Raw genomic sequence first — 13577 nt, 5'->3', positions numbered from 1 at the left:
ACACCTCATTTACACACAAGCAGACTATTTTGGCCAGACTTCAATGAGTCTTTCCTGTGCTCTACTGCACCTCTGAACCTTTTTCAAGAGCAGAAAAGTTGGAGAGCTGCCAAAAGTGACTCCAGCTGCCACCTGGACTCCAGCTTGATGACTGCTTTAAGATGAACCATTAAATAGGTAGTCATCAAATGAGGATATCCTGTCCTTCCAGGCATGCACTTCTGCCAGGTTCTTTGTATTAGCATTGGCAGCTGTGTGGCCACAGAAGTGAGACAGGTAAGAAATGTATCTAGTGAGAAACAATCCATTGCAAAAAACTGGGCTTAGATGAGCTGGTTTTCAGTTCTCTTCTGGTCACTGGAAAAGGATCATCTCTTTCAGAAACAGATGTTACTTCAGCTTTAAAAAAAAAAAAAAGCATAACTTGAGTGCTTGTCAAAGTTAAAGGACATAAGTTTGTTAGCAGAACCAGACAGGTCTTAAAAACATTTGAAGAATCCTATTTACAAAACAGGTTTGGCTTCTCTTTCATACTGACACTCTTCTATTTTACACAAAATCACAGCCACTGCTATCACTAAAATTACATCAGCCAGAAACTTAATTATGAAAGTGAAGCTAAGATTGTTAACTGTATAAAAGCAAAATTGACATTCCATGACTTCTTTTCTGTCAAAAGCTAATTCACTTTTGCCTAAAGTTTATATGCAAAGAATTAACCTATCATTCAAAACTATTTTTAAAATAGTTGAGAATCACACAACACAAGACCTGAAACAAAGCCTTTTTGCTGTTCTTACAAACAGCTACTGAAATAGTAATGAAATCTTAATATGCTTTAGTATTCAATCAGATGATCATTAAAAAAGCTCTCCAAAACATGTATTCATTCTCAGTTAGGTCACTCACACTTCACTTCTGTAGTCATGCAAATTCAGAGGTTATTTTAGGCATAACACCTACCTGAAATAATCTTGCAAGTCACACAGCAAATGTAACAAAAAGGAAAATAATTTTGAGAAGCATTTGGTCATTCTTTCAATATATAATACCAACTAAATAGCTTTCCTAAATTATCTCCACAAAAACCTTCTTTTAAAGCAAAAGCAACTATTTAAAACGATCCAGTGATACAGTGTTACTTCCCACAAATTTCAGACCACCTGCATTTTCAACATTTGCTTACACATTTGCTTTTTAACTGTGATACAGAGAAATGATTACTTGTTTTGAGACTTATTTACTTATAGAAAACTGCTTAGCAACTTATTTACTTATTTATAGCAAATTATAGTATTTTTTAAATATTGCTAAGAATCCTGCTTGCCCAGACTGTTCTGTGGAATTTTACCAAGGACTACTGTGTTCATCAAAACAAAGCAGTTCACTGTGAAAATCTACCGAGGATTACAATGTTCAGCAAAATATACTTTTGTCCTTGAGTAACAGGTGGCTCTAACTAGTTGGAATTTTGCTAATGAGTAAAGATAGCCATATATGAATGGTAGAAGTTCTATTGGTTCTCTTAGATAAGATAGAACGTAAAGCGTCTGAAAAAACACTCTTGTTATTCAAGAAATTGGCCAAAAGAATCTGTGCATGCTCCAGGGAAAAAAACAAAGTGAGAAAGACTATAAGCCTTCCTCCCAAAGACACCCCCCCCCGGAGACGTCCCCCAGGAGGCAACGTGCAGGTGCAAAGATAACATAAACTGTTGACATCAGCCTTTCTAACTAACCCAGCCTTACTCATGTGTATGTATGTTTGTGTTATGTAATCCAATGAATATGGATATCTGCACTCTATAAAATGTGTGGTGGGTGTGCAAGCCTTGTGGAGAGATACTCTTGCACCCCGGCGCCAGAGTAAACATACCTGCTTTATAACTCTATTCGAGTTGTACAGTCTTTTTTTCCGCAAATCAACTGTAAAATGTATTTTACAGTTTGGAAAGTACCTGTGGAAGTCATCTGGTCCAACTTCCCTGACTCAAGCAAGGCCACCTCGAGCCAGTTGCCCAGGACCGTATCCAGGTAGCTTTTGAATACCTCCAATGGTGGAGACTGCACAAGCTCTCTGGGCAACTTGTGCCAGGGCTTGGTCACCTCACAGTAAAGAAAAGTCTTTCCTCATGTTTGGATGGAACCTGCTGTGTTCCCACTGTCTCTGGTCCTGTCACCGGGCACCAATGAAAAGAGCCTGGCTCCACTTGCTTTGCAGCCTCCCTTCAGGTACTTGACGATGAGATCCCTCCTGAACGTTCCCTTCCCCAGGCTCAGCAGTACCACTTCTCTCAGCTTTTCCTCATAGGAGTGGCAGCCCTTTGCTGGACTCTCTCCACTATGGCCATGTCTCTCTTGGACTGGGGAGCTCAGAACTGGACCCTGAACTTCAGGTGTGGCCTCACCGGTGCTAAGCAGAGGAGAAGGATCACCTCCCTCCACCTGCTGTAACACTCCTCCTAAGGCAGCCCAGGATACCATCAGCCCTTCTTTGCAGCAAGGGCACATTGCTGCCTCATGTTCAACTCCGTGTCCACCAAGACTCCCACAGGGCCTTTTCCGCAAAGCTGCTTTCTAGACAGGCAGCCCCCAGCACGTACTGATGCATGGGGTTGTTCCTCTCCACCTGCAGGACTGTGCACTTCTCCTTGTTCAACTTCACATGGTTTCTGCCACCCCAGTTGACCGGCCTGTTGAGTTCCCTATGGATGGCAACATGACCTTCTGGCCTATCAGTCACTCCTCTCAGTTAGGTGTCATCAGCAAACTCGCTGAGGGTACACTCTGCCCCATCACCCAGATCATTAATGAAGATGCTGAAGAGGACTGGAGTCAGTATTCAGCCCTAGGGTACACTGCTAGTTACTGACCTCCAACAAGAGTTTGTGCCACTGATGAGCACCTGCATTTCACCTCACTACCTGCTCAACCAGCACATACTTCTTCAGTTTCTCTTTGAGGATCTTATGGGAGACAATATCCACTGCTTTCCTTCATCTACCAGGCCAGCTGTTTCATCTTGGAAGTTTCTGAAATTGGTCAAGCATGGCTTCCCCTTGGTGAGTCCATGCTGACTACTCCTTTAGCAGCTTTACTTAATTCAGAACAATTTCCAATCATTTACATAATACATGATATTATCTTCTCAAAAAATGAATACAAACTGACAAAAGAGATCAGTAAAAATACAATAGCTATACTATACAATGCACTGTACATTAAACCACAGTGGTTTTTTTCTGCTATGACGGGACAACCCAACTACACGTTAAGTCATCTCTTCACATGTGTTTTGCTGTCACTGATAATCAAATTTGTGCAAGTTTTGACACATCACAGCCAACATCTGGAATGCCAGAAATCAAAAGCTGTTTGTCAAAAGCCGTCTCTCATTGTGGCACAATTCGCTTGCATGCACATACAAAGGAGTGCAGAGTAGTTTCCCTGGAGAAATAAGAGTAAGATACCATCCCCATCAATTTTTCCAGATGGTAAAAGCCCTGGTAAAAGCTACTGTATTTATGTCTGTCAGGATAAAACTTCAAGGTAAACAGAACAAAATTCTGTAGTCTCTTTTCAACATCTAGCCTGGCTAGCACAGGAGAGTGCACTGAGCTATGTGAAAACAAAAATCCCAGGAAAAGGAGAGTCAGTTTGAAAGTTCTTCCTTAAAATTATAAAAGCAGAAGAATAGTTTTAAAGGTGTTTATGTAAGAGATGACAAATTTATGCATTCTCAAGCGTCACTTTCATTCCCAGTTGAGTGTGACAAACCCACCCCAGGTTGTGTCACCTTATAAATCAAAAGTATAAGACACTGCAGCTGAGCCAGTAACTATCACTAGACTCATCTATAATACACCAGCAATATCTGTGACTTTGGGATGGACTGTCCTGTGTCAGAACAGGCCTGTTTCCCAGGTCCAAATAAAGCTGTCTTAATCATCAGACCTGTTCTTTAGCAAAACAGTTAGCTATACTGGTTTAGTCTGGCTTAAAAGCTGTCAGATTGCTGCCTCACTTTTCTCCACACTACATTTCAGAAGTTAAAAGCAGCACAGGCCTTCAACCTGTCCACTGCTGTACAGAGGACCTGGAGCACTGATGAACTGCCCTTGAGCAAGCCTGCTATATGCTTAATGCTCCTCCAAAGAAAACACATTCCCTCTCCCCCTGCCCAGTTTCACTTCTGTAAGAAATCACACCGGTAATGCAAGACAGTGTACAGGTTTGTCTTTAAGTGAAGGGCAAACTCTATATAAATAGAGCATTAATAATGAAAATTTCACCTTTATTTTTCTGATTTGAGATATGACCAAAATGTGATGAAGTTTAAATCAGTCCAAGCTAACCTAGTCAAGACTATATGCTTTCCCTCTTTGAAAAGCAGAGTACAGTGAAGGTAATACTGAAAGAAGTTGATTATCTTTGCCCTTTCCCACCCCTTCCAAAGTAGCAATAGCACCCTACCTTTAAATGGTAGTAGTAAAACACCTAAAGCAATACAACCAGTACCTAACCCAAAATTCCTCGTATTTTGTTACTACTGCAATCATATGCTCTAAGACATTTCAGTAAATCAATTTGTAACAAAACTTTGGTACCATACACTAAAAAGAAAGATAACCTAAGAGATAAAACCACTTGTCAAATTCACTAGCACAGCTAAAGATGAACATTCTGCAATATCTCTCCTGTAAAAAAGTCAATTCAAATTATGTACCAGAGCACAAGTCTACATTAGCAAGAGGTGCAGTGCAGTAGGAATATAATGGTAAAGTGAAAGAGTACCAAGAATCCATTCACACTGAAAGTGTTTGTAGAGGTTTTGCTCTGAACTAGCTCTAGTCTGGTCCTATAGACTAAATATCCATTAGTAGTTAGAGAGCATTATGTTCACCTTCAGAGTGTATTATTCAGTTTAGTTTAATTCAAAAAGAATTCAGTTCAAACACTCTGAGATCACTCTGCCATATGAAATGCAGCAAAGCACATTAAGGTTGGATGATCAAGAGACTTAATTCAAAAGCGCATTCATGACCTGAAATAAAATACCAGTGGAGACACACACACATTGCAGGTCTGCTGGTTTAGAAAAAATGTTTTTCTGTTACAAAGAAATCTAAAACTCACATTGGAAATATGGAAGATATATCACATACTTTTAAAACAACCTATACTGCAAACAGAAAGGGATTTATAGTGTTGCATCTTTCTTACACATTTGTTCTTGGGGAAAGCATAAGCTAATTTTCATGCATTGGACTGGTAAATTTTGAAATGTTTAAAAACGTTTTGACAAAGTCCAGAGAAGTAGTATGGCTTACACAGTTCTGATAAAGCCCTGTGTTAAAGAGCCATCCTCTTCTCTCAAACACTATTAAGAGTTAAACTATGATATACATTGACATGACTTGGAAATGCTAAGTCATACTATTGTGAGACAGACATCTGGAAAAAAAACCCCACACACATACAACAAAAAAAAAATACCAGACAAATGAAAAATTTTAATAAAAATTTAACTGCCTCCCTCTGAAGAATTAATATAAGAAGTGACTGGAGAGTATAATATGCTCTATCTAACTATCTCAAATTTATTTACATCACCTAATTCATCTCTTTATTTTCCCTTTTCTCTACAGAATTCACAAGGGGAACACTAAATTAACTTTAACATTAAAGTGCTTTTAAAGATACTACAGGCAGAAACACTTTACATTCTTTTCCAGATCTTCATTGTTATTAGACCTCAAGTTATCATATCCGGCCTTCTGTACTCCAACTTTTGTACATCACTTTAATTTATGCTGCTTTTTAAAAAAAAAATAATCTGACTGGGTCTCCACCTCCTCCCCCTGTAATCACAGTAACCTGCAGTTTAGATGATTTTGGAAAACAATATTTAAAATACTTACCCATACTGTATTTGCTACAGAAAATCTGCTATACAGTCTGAAACACTAAATTTGTAATTGAAAGCAAAAATTAAAAGTGTTTATTTCAGCTAATAATTTTGTACACTCAAATGTAAGAAGTTAGAAATTGACCTTTGACTGCTGAACAGCCAAATAAGAAACAACCAAAGACTGACTCCTGGACTCTAGGGTCAAGCAACACCACCTGGCCCACATATGCATTGTTCACAGTTAGCCAGCTCTACAGAAGTTTTTTCTGGAGAGAGGCAGTGGGAGCAACCAAAAACTAAGCCACGGAGAGAGTTAACCGTGAAATTCAAGCATTTGGATTTTATATTTGAACTTATTTACGGGCTATTTTTTAGGATCACAGGTAATGCCCTAAAGCATAATATATACACTTAGACAATTCAGAGGGCAAGATGCAGGCAAGTTATATGAAATCTATCCACACTCACCATATCCATGTTAAAACCCAGATATATTAAGATACTTTCTTTTACTGGCTCACATTCTCACTGTTAGTTAATAATGGTACAAGGTGGTAACCAATACAGAAAAAAGTTTCCAAAAAATGGCATTTTAAAAAGTTAGTGGAATTTGTTTAGCTGCACACTACGGAAGTTCATAGAAGTTTTGGTTACAAACCTTGCTGTTCAAGTTACAGACTTAATCTGCTTTTTCATTTTTTCCCCAGTCCACATCATGATCTGTAAGAATCTGCTACCAGTAAAGGAGATGTTTCAATTAGGATGCAAGTTAAACAGATTCCCCAAACCCAATGAAATCAGGATAAAACTCATTCTGTTCTTCAGTTTGAAACATCAGACTCCAAAGAAAACAGCAAGCTACTGTAACCAGTGCTCAGAGCAAAACCAAGTTATTGCACTGAATGATTGATAACTTTGAACTGCATAGGTATGTACAGATAATATTAGTAAAACAGTAATGTTAGAACGCTGGAAATCTAAAACAGAGTTGTGTTTTCAATATCAATAAACCAAGTTTGCTATGTACAACATTTCTCAACTTATTCATAAGCACAAGTACCAGCATGGCACAGTTTTTAGTAAAAACTACACAACTCATTGAAAGAATTTTTTATAGAGAAAATATCAGCCCTAAGTTATCTGCAAACAACCTTGAGATACCTTATATTTACTTCTACGTATTTAGAAAAGACCACACAGGATTCTATTTGAACAAGGGGTAACTCAGTTTACCAAAAATATTTTAACTGCAGAAGTAAACCATAATCCAGAAATGCTGAAATCTACTAGACGCCTCTGTATCTGAATTACAGTCTTACTCTTCATCTGAATTATAGACTTACTGTTACCAATATTAAAGAAATTAAGCAAATACTTCTACCAACAGGGTAATATGTTAAGGCCGTAACAGCTGTGAAAGAATAGTATTTGTAGGAAGAAATGTAAATTCTACTCATACAAGTTTAAAGACCATTCAGACTATACTTCCTCTAATGAGTTCTGACAGCAGAGTTTAATGTAACTCCAATCCCATAACAACACGCATTTTACTGATTGCATTCCAATTTTGTAAGAATATTTTTGCATGAACAAGCACTTATTCTAACAATATTAAACTCCCTAAACACAAAGTGTTAAGGCCAAAACACTTGTTCCAACTAGTAAAAATTCTAGGCAACCAGTAGTTTTGTCTCAGAAACAGAATTAAGTAGCACTCATTAACTCCCAAAATTTCATAGACAGGAATGATTACATAAAATGACACAAAGTGGGAGCATTCTCTCCTCTGGTCCAATTTTAACCATCTGTCAGTGACATGGACATGCTAGAAAACCTACGCTCTTACAAAAGAGGACTTTAAATAACTGTAGTCTGTGTATCTAACAGAAAATAAGATGCTACTCTTAACAGCCACAACAAAATTAAGCCCCTTGCAGAGCAAAGCAGTTTAATTTGAGACACATTTAATACTAAATACATAGAACTAAGTTCTCAGTTCCTTATGGTCACCATATTAATTTAATGTTATTTCATTACTTGAACCACTGTAGAACAACTGTACATGGAATGTGACTCTAACACAAAACATGTATTAATTTAGGGGGGGACTGTATGTTGTGTTTGTTTGTGGGGTTTTGTTTTGTTGTGGGGTTTGTTTTGGTTTTGTTTCATTGTGGTTTTGTTTTGATGGTTTTGTGTGATTGTTTTTAAACAGACTAACATATAGGTCACAGTTCATGCACAGGAGTACTATAAAAAGCACTTTAAACAGTGCTTTTAGAAAAGCATTTCAGTAGTACTTTGAGACGTATTTTAGCTGTTGGAGAAGATGTATGGAAATCAGTTTATTATAAAATACAGTAGTAGTACAGCAATTTTTACAGCATCCAATAAAGCAAGGAAAATGTATAGGAATTCTATGGGCATTTTAATGATTGTTAGCTGTTTGGTACATATTTGCATCTACTTTTATGCAGAACCTCAAGTTATTCCTTGGTTTTGAACAGAAAGATTAACGGATCCATAAGGAATAAGTAAAGCAGTTACAGGTGAAGTTATAAAGAAGAAAAATTCAAAGTTAAGAAAGATGACTTTCAGTTATTCTGTCTAACTTACACCAACTGTTGTGCCTGCAATCAAAAACAGTAGCACTGTTGTTTTATATTAAAGAATCACTGCTCACTAGTAGCTGAATTGGCAACTATTTCATTTCTGTTTTCACTTAGTTGAAAATGGCCTGATCATTCCTAACTAGCATCTGCTCAGGCCACAAACTTAAGTTTAGAGAACCTTAAATAAAAGAAATGAAACCACTAAAATTACTGTTCAAGCACTGTGCCATATAGCATTACTGCATGCAGGATAAACTCACTTAAACATTGGTGTTTATTATTACAATATTATTATAATAATAAATGTATTATTAGTAAGTTACACCATTTACAAAACAATAGAACCTGATTAATTATAATACTCATTTGCCTCTGCTAGTGATGCTCCTGGCATGAATATCTCTTACAGGTGTATTTCATGCACAGAACACACTGATGATGTATATAGTAAAAAATAGGCCAACTGTAGGAGTTTCAGTAAGGCCAAATGCCAGGGGCTGCACTTGGGCCACAACAACCCCCAGCAGCGCTACAGGCTTGGGGAGCAGTGGCTGGAGAGCTGCCAGTCAGAGAGGGACCTGGGGGGGGTTGATTGACAGCCGGCTGAACAGGAGCCAGCAGTGTGCCCAGGTGGCCAAGAAGGCCAGTGGCATCCTGGCTTGTGTCAGCAATAGCGTGGCCAGCAGGGACAGGGAAGGGATCTGACCCCTGTACTCGGCACTGGTGAGGCCGCACCTCTATTCCTGTGTTCAGTTTTGGGCCCCTCACTACAAAAAGGACATTGAATGACTCGAGCGTGTCCAGAGAAGGGCAACGGAGCTGGTGCAGGGTCTGGAGCACAGGTCGTACGGGGAGCGGCTGAGGGAACTGGGGGTGTTTAGTCTGGAGAAGAGGAGGCTGAGGGGAGACCTCATCGCCCTCTACAGCTACCTGAAAGGAGGGTGCAGAGAGCTGGGGATGAGCCTCTTTAACCAAGTAATAAGCAATAGGACAAGAGGGAATGGCCTCAAGTTGCACCAGGGAAGGTTTTGACTAGATGTCTTTCCAGAAGGGGTTGTTAGGTGTTGGAATGGGCTGCCCAGGGAGGTGGTGGAGTCCCCATCCCTGGAGGTGTTTAAGAGTCGGGTCGACATAGCGCTGAGGGATCAGGTGTAGTTGGGAACTGTCAGTGTGAGGTTAACAGTTGGACTAGATGATCTTCAAGGTCCTTTCCAACCTAGCTGATTCTGTGATTCTGTGACAGCAGTTCAGGGAAATGTATAAAGCAAACACCACATAGTACTATGTTTCCTGGAAAAGTTCAAGCCCCACAAGATATCTAATACAGTTCAATTTTAAAGTACATGGAGTTCCCATTGCAAGAAAGCAATGACAAACATTAATTTTTCTACATAATGTTCTAAGATAAACTTTCTGACAAATTTCTATTCAACATTTTTCAGAGGCACTATTAGATATCCTATAAATTATGTTTACATGCAGAGTACATACTACAGAATACAACCCTAGAATACTGTGCATAGTGATAGCAGTGTAGAGCCAAGACTGAGAAATGTGTATATTTTTTATTTCTCACTTATCTTACACAAAAAGAAAATTAAAGTTTTAAGTAAAATGTCCAAATAACACATTCTCCAGTTATTGGTAAAACTAATTTCTTTATTTCATTCTGAATTTGCAAAAGCAGTACTTTTCAGGGTTGGGAGGGAGAATGTGCTCATGAAATTAATTGTCTTTATGTACTGATATTAAAAGTCTTTGCCACAATTATGTTACAAAACAGTTTTGTTAGAGAATAATAGAATTCTGTTTCATGGCTGGCATTAAGGCTATAGCCATCTCCTTAAACCCCACACAGATTACGTTCAGATGAAATGCATGCATTAATAACACACTTTGCACAAAGGAATATTGATAAAAACACCCAGCTTTTCCCAAATTGTTACTTGCTGCCATACTATTTTTCAGCTCACAAACATAACAGGACACTATTAGTTTCCTAGCTATTAGTTTCAGTAATTTTGTTTTAAAATTAAAGTTCTGTGTGACTGGGTTGGAAATCAGAAATGTGCCTAATGTCCTAAGTGGTCAGTACTTCTAAGCAAGTGGCTACTACAATCAATTCCAGTATTATGTACAAAAGCAAAACCAGCTTACAGACAGCATATAACTGACAGGTTTCAATACTACTGGCATTTAAACAGAAATCTTGCCACTGTTAATCAAGAAGCTGCTCTGTCTCTCATTAAATTCCTCCTTCCATTTGTCACTGTACTTTGCAGAAAACAAGACATGCTGCTTTGCATAAAACAATTACAGTGTATCATCTCAAATACATATCTTGGATTTTTGTTTTTACATATAATGTATAAAAGTGAAAATTTGTGATGTATTTCAGCCACTCCATACATGTATGTATACTCATTTTAAATAGATTCAGAAATTAATCTAAACATACATTCTTTAAAGACATAATCATTTGCCAAATGCCTACAAGATCATTTAAATTAGAGAAATGGCATCATGCTCTCCAGAGAAATATTTTAAAATTCTATATCTTTGTAAGAAAATTATTTCAATCTGACCCCTCATAACCTTAACATTTCTATAAAAATTTAAACCCAATTATCTAAAACAGTCCAGGTCATCTCTGGTCGCCCATTCTAGTGTAGCAAATTCTGAGGATATTTTTTCCAGTTACCTTATTTGTGCCCTAAACAGGGACACATGCTCAAGTATAATTTAACTATGGAAAGGGTACTTTATGTTTACTCTTCCTGACTAGCAAGTTTGAAGCAGGTGATGCTGTTTCACATACCAAATTTTTACTTATGTCTTTTTCAATCACTGAGGAATTATAAATTTTATCAATTGTGATGTGTTAAGTGCGTTATACTGAGAAAAACAGAATACTCTTTGGATATTTGACAATGTTTATTCCTCTAATTACTGAGGCAGCACAGGCATGCTGTTAACTCTTCGAAGATTTCAGAAGAGTTAAAATCACTAGACGGATCCAGTCCCCTCCTTCTTTTCCAAATTTTACTTCTTATTTACTTTCACCATTGAAAAAAAGGTCCATTTAAAAAGTGAGCTTACTCACCAGGTGGGTCTCCCAGACATACACAGTTCTAGCTGTAAAGCCACACAGAAGCCTGTTAAGTGGCCTGCTGCCAAGGACTGGCTTTAGATCTATTTATAGCATAAACATGGTGAAGGCCAGATAAGTCTTATTAGCCTGTTTAACAGTTATTTGAAGGTTTGTTTATTTAAGATGAAATAAACAAAAAATAACTGCATAAGCCTCAATTTCTTCAAAACATTTTAAAGCTCAAGCAACACCCTATTACAGTGGTTACCAACACTACTCCTTAAAGCCCTTCACACTTTTAGTAACTCCAGAGTATGTTATTAAACAATGTAATGAATTCAAACAAACCCAACAATCACAGCAAACAAGCCATTCATTACATCATCTTCAAGTAAAAGCCTGTGTATGTATAGTAAATCAGCAAGACAATTTCAAGAACTAATACCTTCTTGTAACTGGATTTAAATCATCTAATTTTGGACTTTGGTCCTGGATCTCAGTAACAGAAGAGGGGCTTAAAATCACAGACCCATGTGTCTAAAATAGAGAAGAGTAAACATTACTGCTGCACAGATGTCATTGCAGGCAAATATGCAGCTCAGAAAAAGAATAAACTGATGAGAAGATTAAAAAAAAAAAAAGAATCTGGACTCAGAGTATGCAGTGGGGTGAAAAGGAAGATACTTAAAGAGCATGCCAAAAAAAAGCAAAGAAAGCTCCATTAGAATCACTCATGGCCGCATTAGTGTAAATCAAAGTAAGAAACAACCTCCTCTCAGGAAACACAAATTCTTGATTCACAATTAAGAAAACAAAAGAAAAAAAAAAAGAAAATAACAAGCAGAACTGACTCTTTATGAACTGCAAGCTGCTGGGCACATTTTGTTACAGGAAATAAAACAATTAATGATGACCTGAGTTTACCATGTCTCACTTTCAATGTGAGGTGTATCTTAGTATAACATCCCACTGATTTAACATTTATGTTTAAATTCCACTACCATTTGAAGGGGAGGAAAGGGGAAATCAACTTCGTAACAAAATTAAATAATGGTTCTAAGTTAAGCTCATTTTTTTCCACTCCTGTGCAGAAGTATATTCATTTCTGGTTTAGTAAAGGTGGTCCAATGACCTAGCTGAATGTCTACATTAATTCAGTGGAGACCGAAGGGGTAAAAAAGAACACCTTGTACCCAGGTGTTTCACCTACTGTTATTACTTCCCTTCGCTATACAAGTCCACACGGAAAATCTATGAGGAACAGTCACATTCATTCATGTTTCTGTGACAGATGCAGTGAAAGACCACCTTTGAAAAACATTACGCTTCTTCCTTCTGTTTACAATGCAAAATGAGAGGAGGCTGTGAAGCCACTAAAATTTTAACACTGATTAAGTTTATTAGCACATAACTTCATGCAAACCTTGTCCATGCTCACAACTTCTGTTGTAACAAATGTTAACTGCAATGTGGTGTTTAGAAGGGAGAAAATTTAAGGATTGTTCTTAGTTGATACTCTATTGTCTTATACCCTTTTAAAGAATGATTTATTTCAGTTCTGTTACTAGCTTTACAGAGCTAAACACAATAGCACCACACTGTGGGAGAAAGAATCGTCATACATAGTGAATGAGGCAGCAATCAAGACTTGAGGCATCGTAAGAAATGGTTCCAAATGGTTTGGAAGTTGTGTGCACTCCCCAGGTTTAGGAGGATATGAGATCTGGAATGCTATCTGGTAACCTTCAGTACTAAATGAAAGATCCCACTTAAGATGACAAACTTAAAGGTATATTAGAGCCAGACTTTCAACATATTTCTGATCACAGCAAACCTGAGCATGTAGAACTGTGCACCCCATTCCCACTATTTTTATAAACTGCAACTGCAAGACATTGAACATAGTACCAGAGGCCATTCCACTCCCAGAAACATCAAAAGCAACCACCACATGAAACTTGGGT

The 13577-nt window shown here is 37.7% G+C and overlaps 1 protein-coding gene across 14 annotated transcripts in view; it reads right to left on the bottom strand.

The window, feature by feature from the left end:
• CASK (calcium/calmodulin dependent serine protein kinase) overlaps positions 1 to 13577 on the bottom strand; it is a 223562-nt gene that overhangs the window by 188757 nt on the left and 21228 nt on the right. The window contains exon 1 of one of the 14 annotated variants that reach the window (XM_074904944.1): positions 11626 to 11663. The exons of the other annotated variants lie outside the window; for them this stretch is intronic. Within the exon in view, the coding sequence (XP_074761045.1) occupies positions 11626 to 11645 (20 nt within the window). The 5' untranslated portion in view covers positions 11646 to 11663. Of the gene's footprint in view, positions 1 to 11625; positions 11664 to 13577 lie in introns of those variants that run through there. 14 annotated transcript variants of the gene reach the window in all.

The sequence above is a fragment of the Athene noctua genome, chromosome 1, assembly GCF_965140245.1.
Source record: "Athene noctua chromosome 1, bAthNoc1.hap1.1, whole genome shotgun sequence".
NCBI classification, from domain to species: Eukaryota; Metazoa; Chordata; class Aves; order Strigiformes; family Strigidae; genus Athene; species Athene noctua.
This window is presented reverse-complemented; position numbering and strand designations above follow the sequence as displayed.